The sequence below is a fragment of the Myotis nattereri genome, assembly GCF_964212035.1.
Source record: "Myotis nattereri genome assembly, chromosome: 1".
Classification (NCBI taxonomy): Eukaryota; Metazoa; Chordata; class Mammalia; order Chiroptera; family Vespertilionidae; genus Myotis; species Myotis nattereri.
The window spans coordinates 63,768,489-63,782,953 of record NC_138075.1 but is presented as its reverse complement, the minus strand read 5'-3'; the positions used below and the strand labels follow the sequence as shown (position 1 = coordinate 63,782,953).

General features: G+C 40.8%; 1 protein-coding gene across 1 annotated transcript in view; it reads left to right on the top strand.

Moving 5' to 3' along the window:
• Window positions 1-5,336: 5,336 nt before the first annotated feature.
• SLC28A2 (solute carrier family 28 member 2) overlaps window positions 5,337-14,465 on the top strand; it is a gene marked incomplete at its 5' end in the record, with an annotated part of 34,392 nt that continues 25,263 nt past the window's right edge. Inside the window, 3 exons of the mRNA XM_081091141.1 lie at window positions 5,337-5,388; window positions 10,312-10,400; window positions 10,540-10,628. Of these exons, the coding sequence (XP_080947267.1) occupies window positions 5,337-5,388; window positions 10,312-10,400; window positions 10,540-10,628 (230 nt within the window). The remainder of the gene's footprint in view (window positions 5,389-10,311; window positions 10,401-10,539; window positions 10,629-14,465) is intronic.

Here is a 14,465-nt window from a genome sequence, read left to right as displayed (position 1 = left end):
TGAAGGTTTGTGACTCTGCTTGAGAAAATACCCAACTATCTGGATTCATATACAAGATCTCCACTGAACAGCAGTTGGACAAGTGGCTTAACTTCTCTAAGCCCCAGGTTTTGTAAAATATGGGCTTAACAAAGCAGTGAGCTTATAGGGGGTTGGGAGGATGCAGTGAAATAATGCATGAAAGGCCCTTGACTCAGAGTTCAAGACCAAGTAAGCTCTCCATAAAGGTTAACTATTATTTATTATTATTATTATTATTATTATTATTAATTGGTGACCATTCTAGGACATGGTTTCAGGGAGCATTTTCTCCTTCTCCCTGTAGACCTTTGTCAAATTTTCATGAACCCATTCAGTGCTTTGACAGAGAGAGAGCTTGACAAAACTTCATCAGTGTCTAGGCTGGGCCCATGGTGCTTGGGCACCAAGCTCAGGCGGGGCCTCCCTGGCTGGTGGCATTCACTTGCCATGGCATGGAATGTTTTCTTTTACAACAATATGATTTCTCACAGTGTCTTTCTTTGTCTAGCACTTCTTTCTTATATTCTGTTGTGTTCCCCCAAAATAACACCTAACACTTTTTAAGGGCTACTATGTATTGTGGCACTTTTTAAAGGACAGGGATGTTTTAAAGATTAATTTTTTAAAAAAGCCGGGTTATCTCAAATGGGAAAATGTAGCATTTATTTTAGCAATATAATTATTAAAGAATAATATATATTATTGATTTGAGAGAGAGAGAGAGAGAGAGAGAGAGAGAGAGATTGATCCCACTCCAACCAGGGATGGAACCTGCAGCCTTTCAGTGTATGGGATGATGCTCTAACCAACTGAGCCACACCGGCCAGACCATAGATATATTTTTTATCTGAATATTACAGTCATGTGGCAAAAGGATTATTTGTTTGTTTATGGTTAATTAATTTGTCTCTAATCCCCAATAATTTCTTATGTAATAAATAACTTATTCTATGCAATCTATGTAATTTATTATATGTAATAGATCTGAAGTTATTTTCCTAAGGAAATGCACCTTATCATTCTGTGCATTGTGTTAACCACAAAGAGGTATTCTTTTGACAAAGAATTTAAACCTAGTGCATAGGAGAAAAGGAGTATCCTCTAATTTCTCTTTACAAGAAAGTCAGTGTTGCAGACATAATATTCACTTCCCTTAAGGGAACAATGGCTCTTGACAGGAAGAAATGTGGTTTTGGCAAAGAACTTGCTGCTCCAAACTTGTTAAAAAACAGACTTAACATTCTGTTTCAATTCCTACATCAAATTTATGGGGAGATATTTATAAGGAAATCTGTAAACTGATGAGTGAAGTAGCTTTGAGTCTTGTTGCCGGGGTTCTTGTCCCAGCATCAAGAAAGGTTCGGGAATCTGGAGAAGGAATGTGTAGATGACATAGGAATCCAGAGACTAATAAAGAGTTCAGAAACGAGATATAATTTTGAAAGGCATTTGGGGGTCAGAGGAGCTTAGCTAAAGGAGCTTAAGATCCAAGATCTTAAGTCTAACGTCTTAGGTTCTTCTCATCCCCAGGATCCCATGGTTTTTATTAACACAACTTGTCCTGAGGCGAGGCAGAGATAAACACTTCAAAGGGTCAGGGTTTGGTACAGAGTCCATTGTCAGAATGGGGGAATTAGCCTACGGCTGTTCAGGTGTTTGGCCAGTAGGAGGCAATAACATGTAGATCAGTGATGGTGAACCTTTTGAGCTCGGCGTGTCAGCATTTTGAAAAACCCTAACTTAACTCTGGTGCCATGTCACATATAGAAATTTTATGATATTTGCAACCATAGTAAAACAAAGGTTTATATTTTTGATATTTATTTTATATATTTAAATGCCATTTAACAAAGAAAAATCAACCAGAAAAATGAGTTCGCGTGTCACCTCTGAGTTTGCCATCACTGATGTAGATTAAGATGCCCTTTAACTGTCTGGCAGCCACAATCAATAATCCCTTTTCAGGTTTGGGGAAATGCCTTTAGCCATTCCCAACAGGTGACTTCATGTGTGACTCAACGCTGTTGAGTCCCCAAGTCTCATCAACCTTTTGATGAAACTCTTGACATTATGACATGCTGGTATTGGTTGCCGGCATCTTGTGTCAGTAAACAAAATGAACTTTGTGCTTTCAAAAGTATACATTTCACTTGGTTAGAAAGAAAGTCACGTTTTTGAAGGGCTTCTCTTTAATGGTCAAAATTGTACAGACTAAAGTGAAATGAAAACTGTACTGTAGTAGTTGCCTATTGTTATGGGCTACATGTTTGTTCCTCCCTCCCTCCCAAATGTTGAAGCCTTAATCCTCACTGTGATGATAATTAGGGATGAGACCTCTGGGAGGTAATCAGGTTAGGTGAGTTCATGAGAGTGGGGCCCTCCTGGTGGGATGAATCCCCTTATAAGAAGAAAAACCAGAGAGCTCGCTTGTTCTCGTGTGGACACAGCAAGAAGGAGGCCATCTGCAAGCCAGGAAGAGAGCTCTCTCCAGAACCCAGCCATGCTGTCCGCTGATGTTGAACTTCTAGCCTACAGAACGGTGAGCAATCAATTTAAATTTCTGTTGTTTAAGCCACTGACTCTATTGCATTTTGTTATGGCAGCCAAGCCAACTAACACACCAACAAACTTTCCAGATCGCGTTTCTCTCTCATTGACAGATGTTTTCGCATGGACTAGTATTTGTGTTGAAACCATCCAGTGACCTGGCTGCCCCTGGTTCTTGGCTCTGAAGTCACCTCTTGGACATGAGAACAGATTTAGCTCCACCACTTTGGATCCCAGGCCTTGTACCTTAAACATGGCCGGGGGTTTGCTATCTGGCTCTCTCATCCCAAGCCTAAGCCCAGCCCAGCCCCTGCTCCCACTCTTCAGGGTTACCCCAGGTGAAGGGTCAGATATCAGTTATGTGTCAGGAACCATCAAAGGTACAATAAAACATAAGGAACATGGCAGGATAGAACAAACATTGAACCTAAATTTTGAGATAGAGAAAGAAGAGTGAGCTGTAGAAGGGAGGAGAGAAACGAGAGACCATTTATTGAACATTTCTATGTGCCAGGCACTGTGTCAAAGATTTTCATTTAATTAAATGAATTATTTGTTTCATTTAATTCCACAGCTCTGTGAAGATTCCTCTGTTATCATCCTTTTAAATATGAAATAACTTGTCTAAAGGTTTTGCCTTAGGTGGTAAATGTGATTGTGGGCTGATAGACAAATATTTCTGTGGGGCTAGAGAGGACAAAGATTGCTGTGTGAGTGGCTCTTGGATGGGCAGAGCGTGAGTAGGGCTGGAAAGGTAGATTTCACGCAGACATCCAGGTGCACTCTCATATATCTAGGCCAGGGGTGGGCAAACTTTTTGACTCGAGGGCCACAATGGGTTCTTAAACTGGACCGGAGGGCCGGAACAAAAGCATGGATGGAGTGTTTGTGTGAACTAATATAAATTCAAAGTAAACATCATTACATAAAAGGGTACGGTCTTTTTTTTTTTTTTAGTTTTATTCATTTCAAACGGGCCGTAGTTTGCCCACCGCTGATCTAGGCTCTCCCTCCTGCCCCAGCTTGGCCTGACTCATTGTTGATTCTGTAACCCAGGGAACAGGATGTCACCACTCTGAGGCTGCACTTTCTTATATTGAAAATAGGGGAAATACACTAATACTTGCCACACTGTTTCAGAGGGTTATTGCCAGGATCCAATGTGTGTCAATACATAGGAATGAGGAAAAGCCATACAGTTTCAATTCAGCACCTTGTCATAGTTGCTACTCCAAGGAGTTTAAAATATAGCCAAGGGAACATAACATAAACCGCATGATAACAGTGTATAGTGACTAAAGTGTTAATCACTTGGGTGTTCCCAAAGTCCTCGGGACTGCTGGGACCTGCCTCCATCCCCCGTCCTTTAATATTTAAATAAAATTATCTCGAACGCCCCCCCCCCCCATCTTCTGTAGAATGAGATTAATCACCATCACTCCCAATATTTCTGAAAATGATTGGGGCCTCTCTCCTTGTTGTCTCTGGTTTGTTTGCATACTTTGGCTAAATTCTCTAACTTTGCTGAATGGGCTGTTCATATAGATATGTCACCTCGCTGCCCCTGCTCCCTGGCAGCCTCCGCACACAACCTGGCTTCCTGAATTCTCCAAGAATTACTGACATCAAGTCGTATGTGTAACAGATTTTACTAAAGACTTGAGGGAAGGAGGGTGAAGTTGTAACTCAGCACAGAAAATGTTAACTAGCCTTTCCTTAATTGTCCCTTGGCCATTGCCACCTCTGAAAAGACCTCACTCACCTGCAGTTTACATGGAGCCCCTGTGACCAACATATTACTCCATTTCTTCCCCTCTCTCTTCTCCTGCCCTTTTCTACTTGCTCCTCCTAAGATGCTCCAATAATTCCTGCTCTATTACTTATGTAAAACAAGATGGCCGCCACCTATTGCATGCTTACTTTGTACCAGGCACGATGCTAAGCGCTGTACACTTCTCAAGTAACAGATGTCCTCACTTTCCTTTGCTCCAGATAGCTGGGCACATACCTAGGTGTTTCTATTTTTTCAACAAATAATTTTTACACCATTTCTGTGTGCTAGGGGCTTGGGTCTCTGCTCTAATGGAGCTTCATACCCAAAAAGTCAATCAAGAAATTTGCTAAAACTAAGACAAAGCAAAACAAAACCCACAATTCTCAATGAGGCATTGTACTGCTACTTTTATACAAACTTTTCCCCCCTCCAGAATACAATATGACAAACAGCATTAGAGAAAAATATAAAAGATGCCACATGAATAGCTCAGGCAATAAAGGAAGACAGTGAGTTCACTGGAGGCTGAAGTGGAGGCCAGGGCATTCAGAAAAAGAAGTCAGCTGAGTTGGACATTAACGGATGGTATAATGAGAACAGGAAGAGGGGGGAGAGGCGTACGGCTGGGGCCAGGATGAACAGCAGATAGTTGTGATTAAGGCCAAGGACTCTGGGCTCAGCCTTAGTTCTGTCATTTGCTCACTTTGGTGAATTGCTTCATGTCTCTAAGCCCGAGTGTCCTGGTCTGGAAAATTGGGATGGCAGTAGTACCTTCCTCAGAGGTGCACGGTCAGGAGTAAATCAGAAAATGTGTGAAATGCATTTCAGTGGCTGAAATATAAGTGAACAATATCGCTTTAAAAAAGCAAAGATCTACATCAGGAACTTAACACTTTAGCTATTCAATTTTTTGAAGCACTTACCATTTATACAATTTCTTTTTCCTTGCACTTTTGTTCTAATTTAATCATTTGGGAGTGAGGTCACTGTGCCCATGGAGTCTGACTCCAAATCTTTCCGATCCTGCCTTGAAGGCAACAGAAGAGGTAAGCCCTGAAATGCTTAATAATAAATAGTATTACTTCCTTATCAGTTGTTTTCCCAATCAATGGTAGACTTTTACCAATGAGATATAGTTAGAGCATCTGCGGGGAGGGGCAGGACTGGCACACAACCACCAACTTACTAGACTTTGTCCACCTACCCATTTAGCCATGGAAACTAATTAGCCATCTGTTAATCCATAAGAATTACTAGAGGTAAGGCTTTTAAAATTAGAACCCAAATCAAAATCTTCCAGGAAGTTCAGCAAATAGAGAATAAAGATTCTAATCCACGCTATGACTGAGTGTGGGAGGTGGTTCTTGATGCTAAGTCTCTAGAACATAAGCCTCATCCATCCCATCACAAAGCCAGGACTGCTCACCCATCTGCTCCCTGACACACAGGCCTTTAGCCCTGTCAGCCCCCATCACCAGCTCTGCTCTGCAAGGACTGACGCAGCGCCCACAGGCGTTCTGCAGCCTGTTTTTCCAGAGCTCTCTCTATCACAACCTTCTCAGGCAGAGCACTGCAAAGTTAAATAGGAGGAGAGATGGGACATAGAGAGGAAGGGGTTTGCGGAAGAGACAGAGAAAAGAGAGGGAGGGAGGGAGGTGGAGTCAAAGAGATAGAGAGGTTAAAAGTAGGATATAAAAGCAGAAGGCACGAAAGAAGATAGAAACCCCTAATGGCAGAGCAGAAAGGCTATAACTTCTTAGGACTTGCCATATTCTCATTCTGCTTTCTATGGTCAGATAACATTTGGTTGATCTTTCAACTGGGATTGTTAAAAACTGCTGAAGAAGCAGGTTGTCTAGTACATGCTCAGTGAATTGGCCAAGCCCAGCGCTGCAGTATGGAAGGGATTTATCATTCCCCTTCTCTAGTTCCACACCCTTCACACGTTCACTACTCTGAAAGGAACCGGTATGAGGGACAAAGCTAGAGGGAAAAAGACCTTAAGCTTCTTAAAGGCAAAGTTTAAAAAACTTCAGGATTCTATGAGAAATGGCAAACATTTAAAAAAATCAACTATAATTGTAAACCTAGGCATTATAAAAATATTGGGGTTCTAAGAAAACCCTTGTTATCACCACCTCTTTAAACCATTTTAAATACCCCCAGTAGTTCAAATGGCTTGATATTCAGGGTCAACCCTACTCAAAATTGTGACATTTGAAGAAATGTATCTTTAAATGCTTCCCTTTGCATTCTGCCCCATCATGTCTTTTTTTTTTTGTCTTTTTTTTCCTCCTTCACAAGCTCTTCCTTGGAGGAACTTCCCCTCTGGTGAGCAGGAACAAAGGCTTTAGCTCACAGGCAAACTCTATATCCAGCTCTAACACATACTTACCTCCAACACAAAGCCAAGTGAGGGCAAGGGCCAATGGGAGGGGGCAGTGAAAGAAGGAGGGAAGTAAGCATAAGGAATGCTTTACCTAGGGTAGAAGGTGGCACCTGAGAAGATAACAGAAAGTTCTTGTTTAGAACTTATTGGTGCTGAGACATCAGTGAGTCATCTAAGTGGAAATGAACATCAGGTTTCTGGGACGACCGAAGTGTGGGAGGAGACTTCTCAAGGTCAGGGTTAGAGGGAGGGACTGGATATCATCTCCATAAAGTGGGAGGTGTGTAATAGGCTGTTGGGTTTACTGGGCCTGAGTGCATGACCAGCAGAGCACAGAGTCCTTCTGCCATGCCCACCAGGCAACTGCCTGCCGCTTGATGACTTACGATACCTATAGTCAGAGCAGTTGTGGCTAACCAGAAGATGTTAAAGGTCCATTTTGCTCTGAACATCTATATCACTCTACAAGATAGCCTATTCCACACCCCTAGATAAAGCTATTTTATGACCATGGCTGGTGCCAAGGCGAGATGAAATTGAGCAAGGGAGGAAAAGCAGGGCCTCCAAATACTCCTCCTTGGTGCTTTGATTTCTTCAGTTGTCTTCATGGAAGAAGGATAATTTCCAAATCGGTGCTCTCGTTTAGCAGATAACAATATAATGTGACATGTCCATTCAACGTTAGTTCAGTCAATGATGAGGAAATTGGAATTTTCAGTCTGTTGTTTCTCTGCCTTTACACTTACTACAGTTTCCTCAAGGGACTTTCCTCTGGTCAGAGGGAACAGAGATCTTAACTCTAATATAAACTCTATACCTAGCTTCAACACATGCTTAGCTTCATTTTAAACGCTTTTCCAGTAGTTTCTCCAATAAACATGTTTTTACTAGAGGCCCGATGCACGAAATTTGTGCAAGAGTAGGCCTTTGCAGCTGCAGCGACTGCCTTGGATCCTGTGGCTGCAGCCCCGGCTTCATCTAGAAGGTTGTCCAGAAGGACATCTGGTCTAATTAGCATGTTACGGCTTTTATTATTATAGATTGATTTCAGAGAAAGGAGGAGGGAGGGAGAGAGAAACATCAATGATGAGAGAAAATTATTGATCGGCTGCCTCCTGCATGCCCCCTACTGGGAATTGAGCCCAAAACCCAGGCATGTGCCCTGACTGGGAATCAAACCATGACCTTCTGGTTCATGGGTCAATGTTCAACCATTGAGCAACACTGGGCAGCAACCCCCCCTTGCCCCCTTCATTTCTTAACTAATTTATTTATTTTGTCCTTTCTTTTTTTTTTTTTTAATATATTTTATTGATTTTTTTACAGAGAGGAAGGGAGAGTGATAGAGAGCCAGAAACATCGATGAGTGAGAAACATCGATCAGATGCCTCCTGCACATCTCCCACTGGGGATATGTCCGCAACCCAGGCACATGCCCCTGACCGGAATCGAACCCGGGACCCTTCAGTCCGCAGGCCGACGCTCTATCCACTGAGCCAAACCGGTTTCGGCATTATTTTGTCCTTTCTTAATTCCTCTAAAAAGTCGCTCCATTCTTTAGCTAATTTTTGCAGCCTCCTTAGCATGTCAGAGAAGGCCACACCTCTGTGCCTTTGTTCAAGTTTCTCTCTCTGCTGGTACATCTTTCCCCTTCTCCATCGTTCACCCCCTACTTACCTTTCAAGACTTTCCAGACTCAGGGCAAATGTTATCAACTCCGTGACCTCTCTGACACATGTCTTCCCTTAATGATTTGTAAGTTCCTTCACGGCAGAGACCATGTTTCATTCATCTTTCTATCTTCAGCACCCAGAACAGTGAGTACTCCATAAATATTTGTTGAATGGATTAATGAAAGACTTCCTAGTGCTTCCTAGCGATCATTTGGCATTGAATCCTGCATAGTCCTGCTTTCTGTTTTTCCTTCTTTCTAGTAATTGTCTTTCCCATACAACACGGTACATTTCCCCAGCGCAGAGCCCTTTCTCTTAGTTCAGTGCTGGACAGAGCTTCTGCTGATATGCCAGTTGGGAGTTCCTGCAGAACTCTTAGACCTGACCCCACAACACAGTCTTTAAAATGTAAATGTTTAACTTGAGTTGCCCTCCTCCTCGACAGGGGAGGACTCCCTTCAGAGTCAGGATCTCTGGGAGCTGAGTGTTTCTTTCCGTCCTTCCGTGAGGAGACAGAAGGAATCTCAGAAGCTGGTGTAAGAAAGGGGGTTTGGGGAGGGTAGGAACCTGATTTGCTAAATTCCTTAGTTGATCCTATTTAGACCAAATTCAGGTTGTTCTCTGCCGATACGGGGAGGTCCTAATTTACACAGCAAAAATCTGTTATGTGTGTTTAATGATATTATATTTTAATGCTTGAAGAGATCACATTAAAAAAACATTTCAAGTTAACTTTCTGCAAAGTAAAGAAACATCTCAGAATAAGTTTATAAATTTGAATGTCTATTAGGATTGCTTACTAGTACAGTGAGGCTCAAATGTTGCTTTAGTTTCTTGATTCATTTTGTTTTAAAACTTTCTTTATTTGGGATAATTAACATTCATGCTGACTATTCTAAGTGTAGATTTCTTTTATTTAACTAATGAGGAGCTGTCTTAGATGGTCCAAAAATAATTTTTTTTCCAAAATATATTTTTATTGATTTCAGAGAGGAAGGGAGAGGGAGAGAGAGATAGAAGCATCAATGATGAGAGAGAATCATTGATCAGCTGCCTCCTGCACGCCCCTCACTGGGGATTGAGCCTACAACCCAGGCATATGCCCTGACCAGAATCGAACCATAACCTCCTGTTTGTTTGTTTTTTTTAAAATATATTTTATTGATTTTTTACAGAGAGGAAGGGAGAGAGATAGTTAGAAACATCGATGAGAGAGAAACATCGATTAGCTGCCTCCCACACATCTCCTAGTGGGGATATGCCCGCAACCCAGGTACATGCCCTTGACCGGAATCGAACCTGGGACCTTTCAGTCCACAGGCCGACGCTCTATCCACTGAGCCAAACCGGTTTCGGCAACCTCCTGGTTTATAAGTTGATGCTCAACCACTGAGCCACGCCGACCAGGACAAAAACAATGTTTGTGTTACAATATAGTCAGGAACTTCAAAGCCTGTTAATCTTTGTTTTCTCAGCAATATGCTGGGATGTGGAGCCTTCCCAGCCCTCTGCCTCCCTTTCTGTTTTCTTCTTACCCGGCACAGGTCAGTGGGGCCTCTCCCAGGTTAACAGGAGCAGTTGCCCTCTGACTCCTTATGGGACCTAATTGGGACCTGGGTGAACCACTGATTCATTTCAATTCCGCCTGGCCTTTATTTCTCTTCTCCTATCTTCTTCCTTGCCTATTCACAATAGGAAACAGAAGTCTGTATTTCATTGTTTATTATATTAAAATTATGTTTCAAATCTTCCCAATTTTCAGTTCTTAAAGAAATCAGCTAAACCTCTAAAGATTTTTAGTTTTGGTTTTTTTGTGGGTAACTGGCCCTAAAAATTCTCCCTAGTCCCACATTACAGACTGGCCAATCTTTCAGCCTTGGCCCTGAATTTGTTTTGCAGTTGAGGAGAACAGGAGGTGGAGAAAACAAGTGGAAGAGAAGCCGTTGCTTTGCCCACAATGAAGACTGGCATAGAGAACCCAGGGCTGGAGCTCACGGTAACCCACCAATTTACTAGTAGTTCATGCAGAGCTTTCAGGTCTGCTGTGTAGCCTCCTGTTGGGTCTTTGGCTGCTCACAATCCCCATCACCCCTGGCAGGGCCCTATGACTGACCCAGCAGTACCTGTGCTTACAGGAAGAAGGATTAAATCCTGAGGGACCCAGGAGGACTGAAGAGCAAGGACAAAGCCTCCCGGATGGGCTGGGGCCTTCCACTCACCACAGGTATGTGTGTTCTGGAATTGGTTTAGTTAAGGCCTAAGGAGCTAGGGTGGGTTCATTGTGGCCACTGGACTCAGGAAGCTCATGGTCATATTGTAGCGATAAGACTCACAGCCACCTGATGTTACATATGCACAACTATTTGTATCTAAACCTGTGTGATATATAATTGGAGTTGGTTGGACTGACAACAAAAATAACAATGAGAATAGTAACAGCTAACATTTTTTGAGTACTCAGTATTGTGCAGAATGCTTTATGTAATTAATTTAATTTTTACAACAACAGGTGGATACTAATTTTAATTCCCTTTTTTTATCAATTAGAAAATTGAGGCTTAGAAATTAACTTACCCATTTCATTGAAAGAAAAAACAAACAAACAAACAAAACCTCTTCTGGAATACTCAAATTTGGGGATAGGGAGAAAGAAAAATCAGAAAGAAAAAAAAGGCAGAGAAGGACGACCACGAGGGACAACAGTGAAAGTAAAAATGTAGAGCCTTGAAAGTCAAAAGGGAAGGAAGTATCAAGAATGAAGGCACAGTTCACAATTTTGTCTGAACAGACACGGGTCAGGGAAGTAGGAGTGAGAAAAATCTTTGAATTTGCTCATGGATTTGGTCCCAGAAGTAATGTGTAAGAAAGTTGTTTGGATAAAGTGGGTCAGATGGAAGCCATGTTGCATGGTGTGGAAAAGGATCTGGATATTTATAAAAAAGTGCAGAAGTCAGACGTTGAGAAGCTTAGAAGAGGCTGTTGAATAGTTTCTAAAGGTAATAATCCCAAATACAGAGTTATTTTTGTTTGTTTTCTTTATTTTTAAGAATTAACTTAGTCACTTCACAGAGAAAACAAGCTTAAAGTTTTAAATTCTATTTTCTTCAGAAAGTCACTTTTCTATACAAATTGATATATATCAACATGGACATGGCTGGTCCAAGTGCAATGGTACCTACAATTAATTGATCACAGCCAGTTACAGATTTTGTCCTGCCCAGTGTGGCTAGGTTGGGTGTCATCCCATGCACCGAAAGGTTGCCAGTTCCATTCCTGTCAGGGCGCATGCCCTGGTTTCGGGCTAGTTTCCTGGTAGGGGGCATGCCACATGTTTCACTGTCATAGCAATGTTCTCTCTCTCTCTCTCTCCCCTTCCCTTCCTCTCTCTCTCAAACTCAATTTAAAAAACACGAATATGTGGGAATAGATTAGGAAAGATAAATCCCAGATATACTTTTAGAATAGAATTGACAAGTTTTAGTGATTAAAGGTCAACCATTTTCAGGACACACACTCAGACCCATCTTTATCCTCTCTTACTTCTGTTCTTGGTTCCTCAGGAAATCCTTAATCTGATCTTGCAATGTAAACTGATTTTAGCTTCTCTTTCTTTCCATTACTCTTTCTGAGTTTAGCTATATATGCGTATACAGGGTGTTCCAAAAAATGTATACACACATTTTGAATAATTATAAAGGCAGCATTTATTAAAATACATTTTACTTTCAAAATTGAGCTATTAGCTGTTAAAGGGTATATACATTTTTTAGAGATACCCTATATATTCATATCACATCATTATCCATTCACCCATTGATGGGCTGAAATAAACATGGGAGCACATACATCTCTCTAATATTTTGTTTTCATTTCCTGTGGGTCCTATGGCTATATACTCAGAAGTGAAATTACTGAATAATATGGTAGGTCTATTTTCAATATTTTAAAGAACCTCCATATTATTTTCTATCGTGATTGAACCAATTTACGTTCTCACCAACAGTGTACAAGGGTTTCCTTTTCTCCACATCCTTGCCAACACTAGTTATATATCTTGTCTTTTTGACGACAGCCATTCTAACAGGTGTGAGGTTATATAGCTCATTGTGGTTTTTATTTGCATTTCTCTGATGATTACTGATGTTGAGCTTCTTTTCATTGTTTACCAATTGGATATCTTCTTTGGAAAAATGTCTATTCAGTTCCTCTCTCCATTTTTAAATTGGATTGTTTGTTTTTTTGTTATTGAGTTGTATGAGTTCTTCATATATTTGGGATATTAATCTCTCATGCAATATATGATTTGCAGAATGTTCTCTCATTCTGTAGGCTGCTTTTTTTCATTCTGCTTCTTTTGCTATGCAGAAGCTTTTAAGTTTTATGTAGTTCCACTTGTTTATTTTTTGCTTTCGTTTTTTTGTGCTTTTGGTGTCATATCCAGAAAATTATCACCAAGATTAATGTTAAGGAGCTTCTTCACCTACATTTTCTTCTAAGAGTTTTATGGAATCAGGTCTTATGTTTAAATCTTTGATCCATTTAGACTTAATTTTTGTGAGTAGTGTAAGATAGGAGGTCAATTTCATTATTGTGCATGTGTTTATCTAGTTTTCCCAACATTATTTGTTGAAGAGACTATTTTTCCTCATTGGGTGTTCTTGGCTCCCTTGTTGAATATTAGTTGACTGTATATGTGGTAATTTAATTCTGAGCACTCTATTCTGTTCTATTGGTCTATGTGTCTTGACATACTAGAGGCCCAGTGCACAAATTTGTGCATGGGTGGGGTCCCTCAGCCTAGCCAGTGATCAGGGCCAGCCAGGGGTGGAGTGGGGAGGGACCCCGGGAGGTTGGCCAGCCATGGAAGGTTGACTGTGGGAGTGCACTGACCACCAGGGGGCAGCTCCTGCATTGAATGCCTGCCCCCTGGTGGTCAGTGGGCGTTATAGCTACTGGCCAGTCATCCAGTTGTAATCGTCGCTCAGGCTTTTATATATATAGTTCATACTGTTTTTATTATTATAGCTTTGTATTATAGTTTGAAATAAAAAAGTATATCTTCGGCTTTGTTTTGTTTCTTCATGACTGCTTTGGCTATTTGGGGTCTTTTGTGGTGTCATACAAATATTAGGATGGTTTTTTCTATTTCTGTGAACAATGCCATTGGTATTTTGATGGGGATTGTGTTCAATCCATAGATGGGCTTTGGGTAGTATGCACATTTTAACAATATTAATTCTTCTGACTCATAAACATGAGATGTCTTTCTATTTTATTTGAATTCCTTTCCTCTTGTTATGCCCTTTATTCTTTTTATGTCTTTCTTTAGGTTGATTTAATATTTTAAATTATTCCATTTTATCTCCTTTATTGGTTTATTAGCTACAACTCTTTTTTTGTTATATTAGTGCTTGCTTTAGTGTTTATAATATACCTTCAACTTACAAGTATACCTTCAAGTGATATTATATCCTTTCATGTAAAGTATAAGAACCATATAATAGTATACTTCTGTATCTCTCCTTCCAGTTTTTATACTACTATTGTTTGTTTACACATCTTACTTCTACATGTTATAAACTCCATACTACTATTTTTGTTTAAATACTAAATTATCTTCCTATATGCTCCAACTTAAATGTACCTCCACCTGCATGAATCCTTATCTTTTTCCCTCCTTTATCAGAAAGCCTACTCTCCCTAAGTCTGAAGCCAACTTCATTATCATCCTTCTCTATCCCCTTCTACAGAGCCCTCTTTCCCCTACATCTTCAGTTATTCCTTCTCTGTTAGACCCTCCCTTAATCTGTAAGTGTACTCAAGGTTCTTTCTTCTTATAATAAGCAAACAAACAACTCAATCTTACCTCAACCTTATATCTTTTTCCTTCACGGCCACGTTTCTTGGGAAAGTGGGATTTATTTGCAACATCATTTTATCACCTGCCCATTCACTTCTCAGTCCCATGGAACGTAGTTCTCACTCCCACTGGTCAGCTGACGTTCTCTTACTCAGGTGAGCAATACAAGCCTGCTTATCAGGTTCAATGTATACACACTTT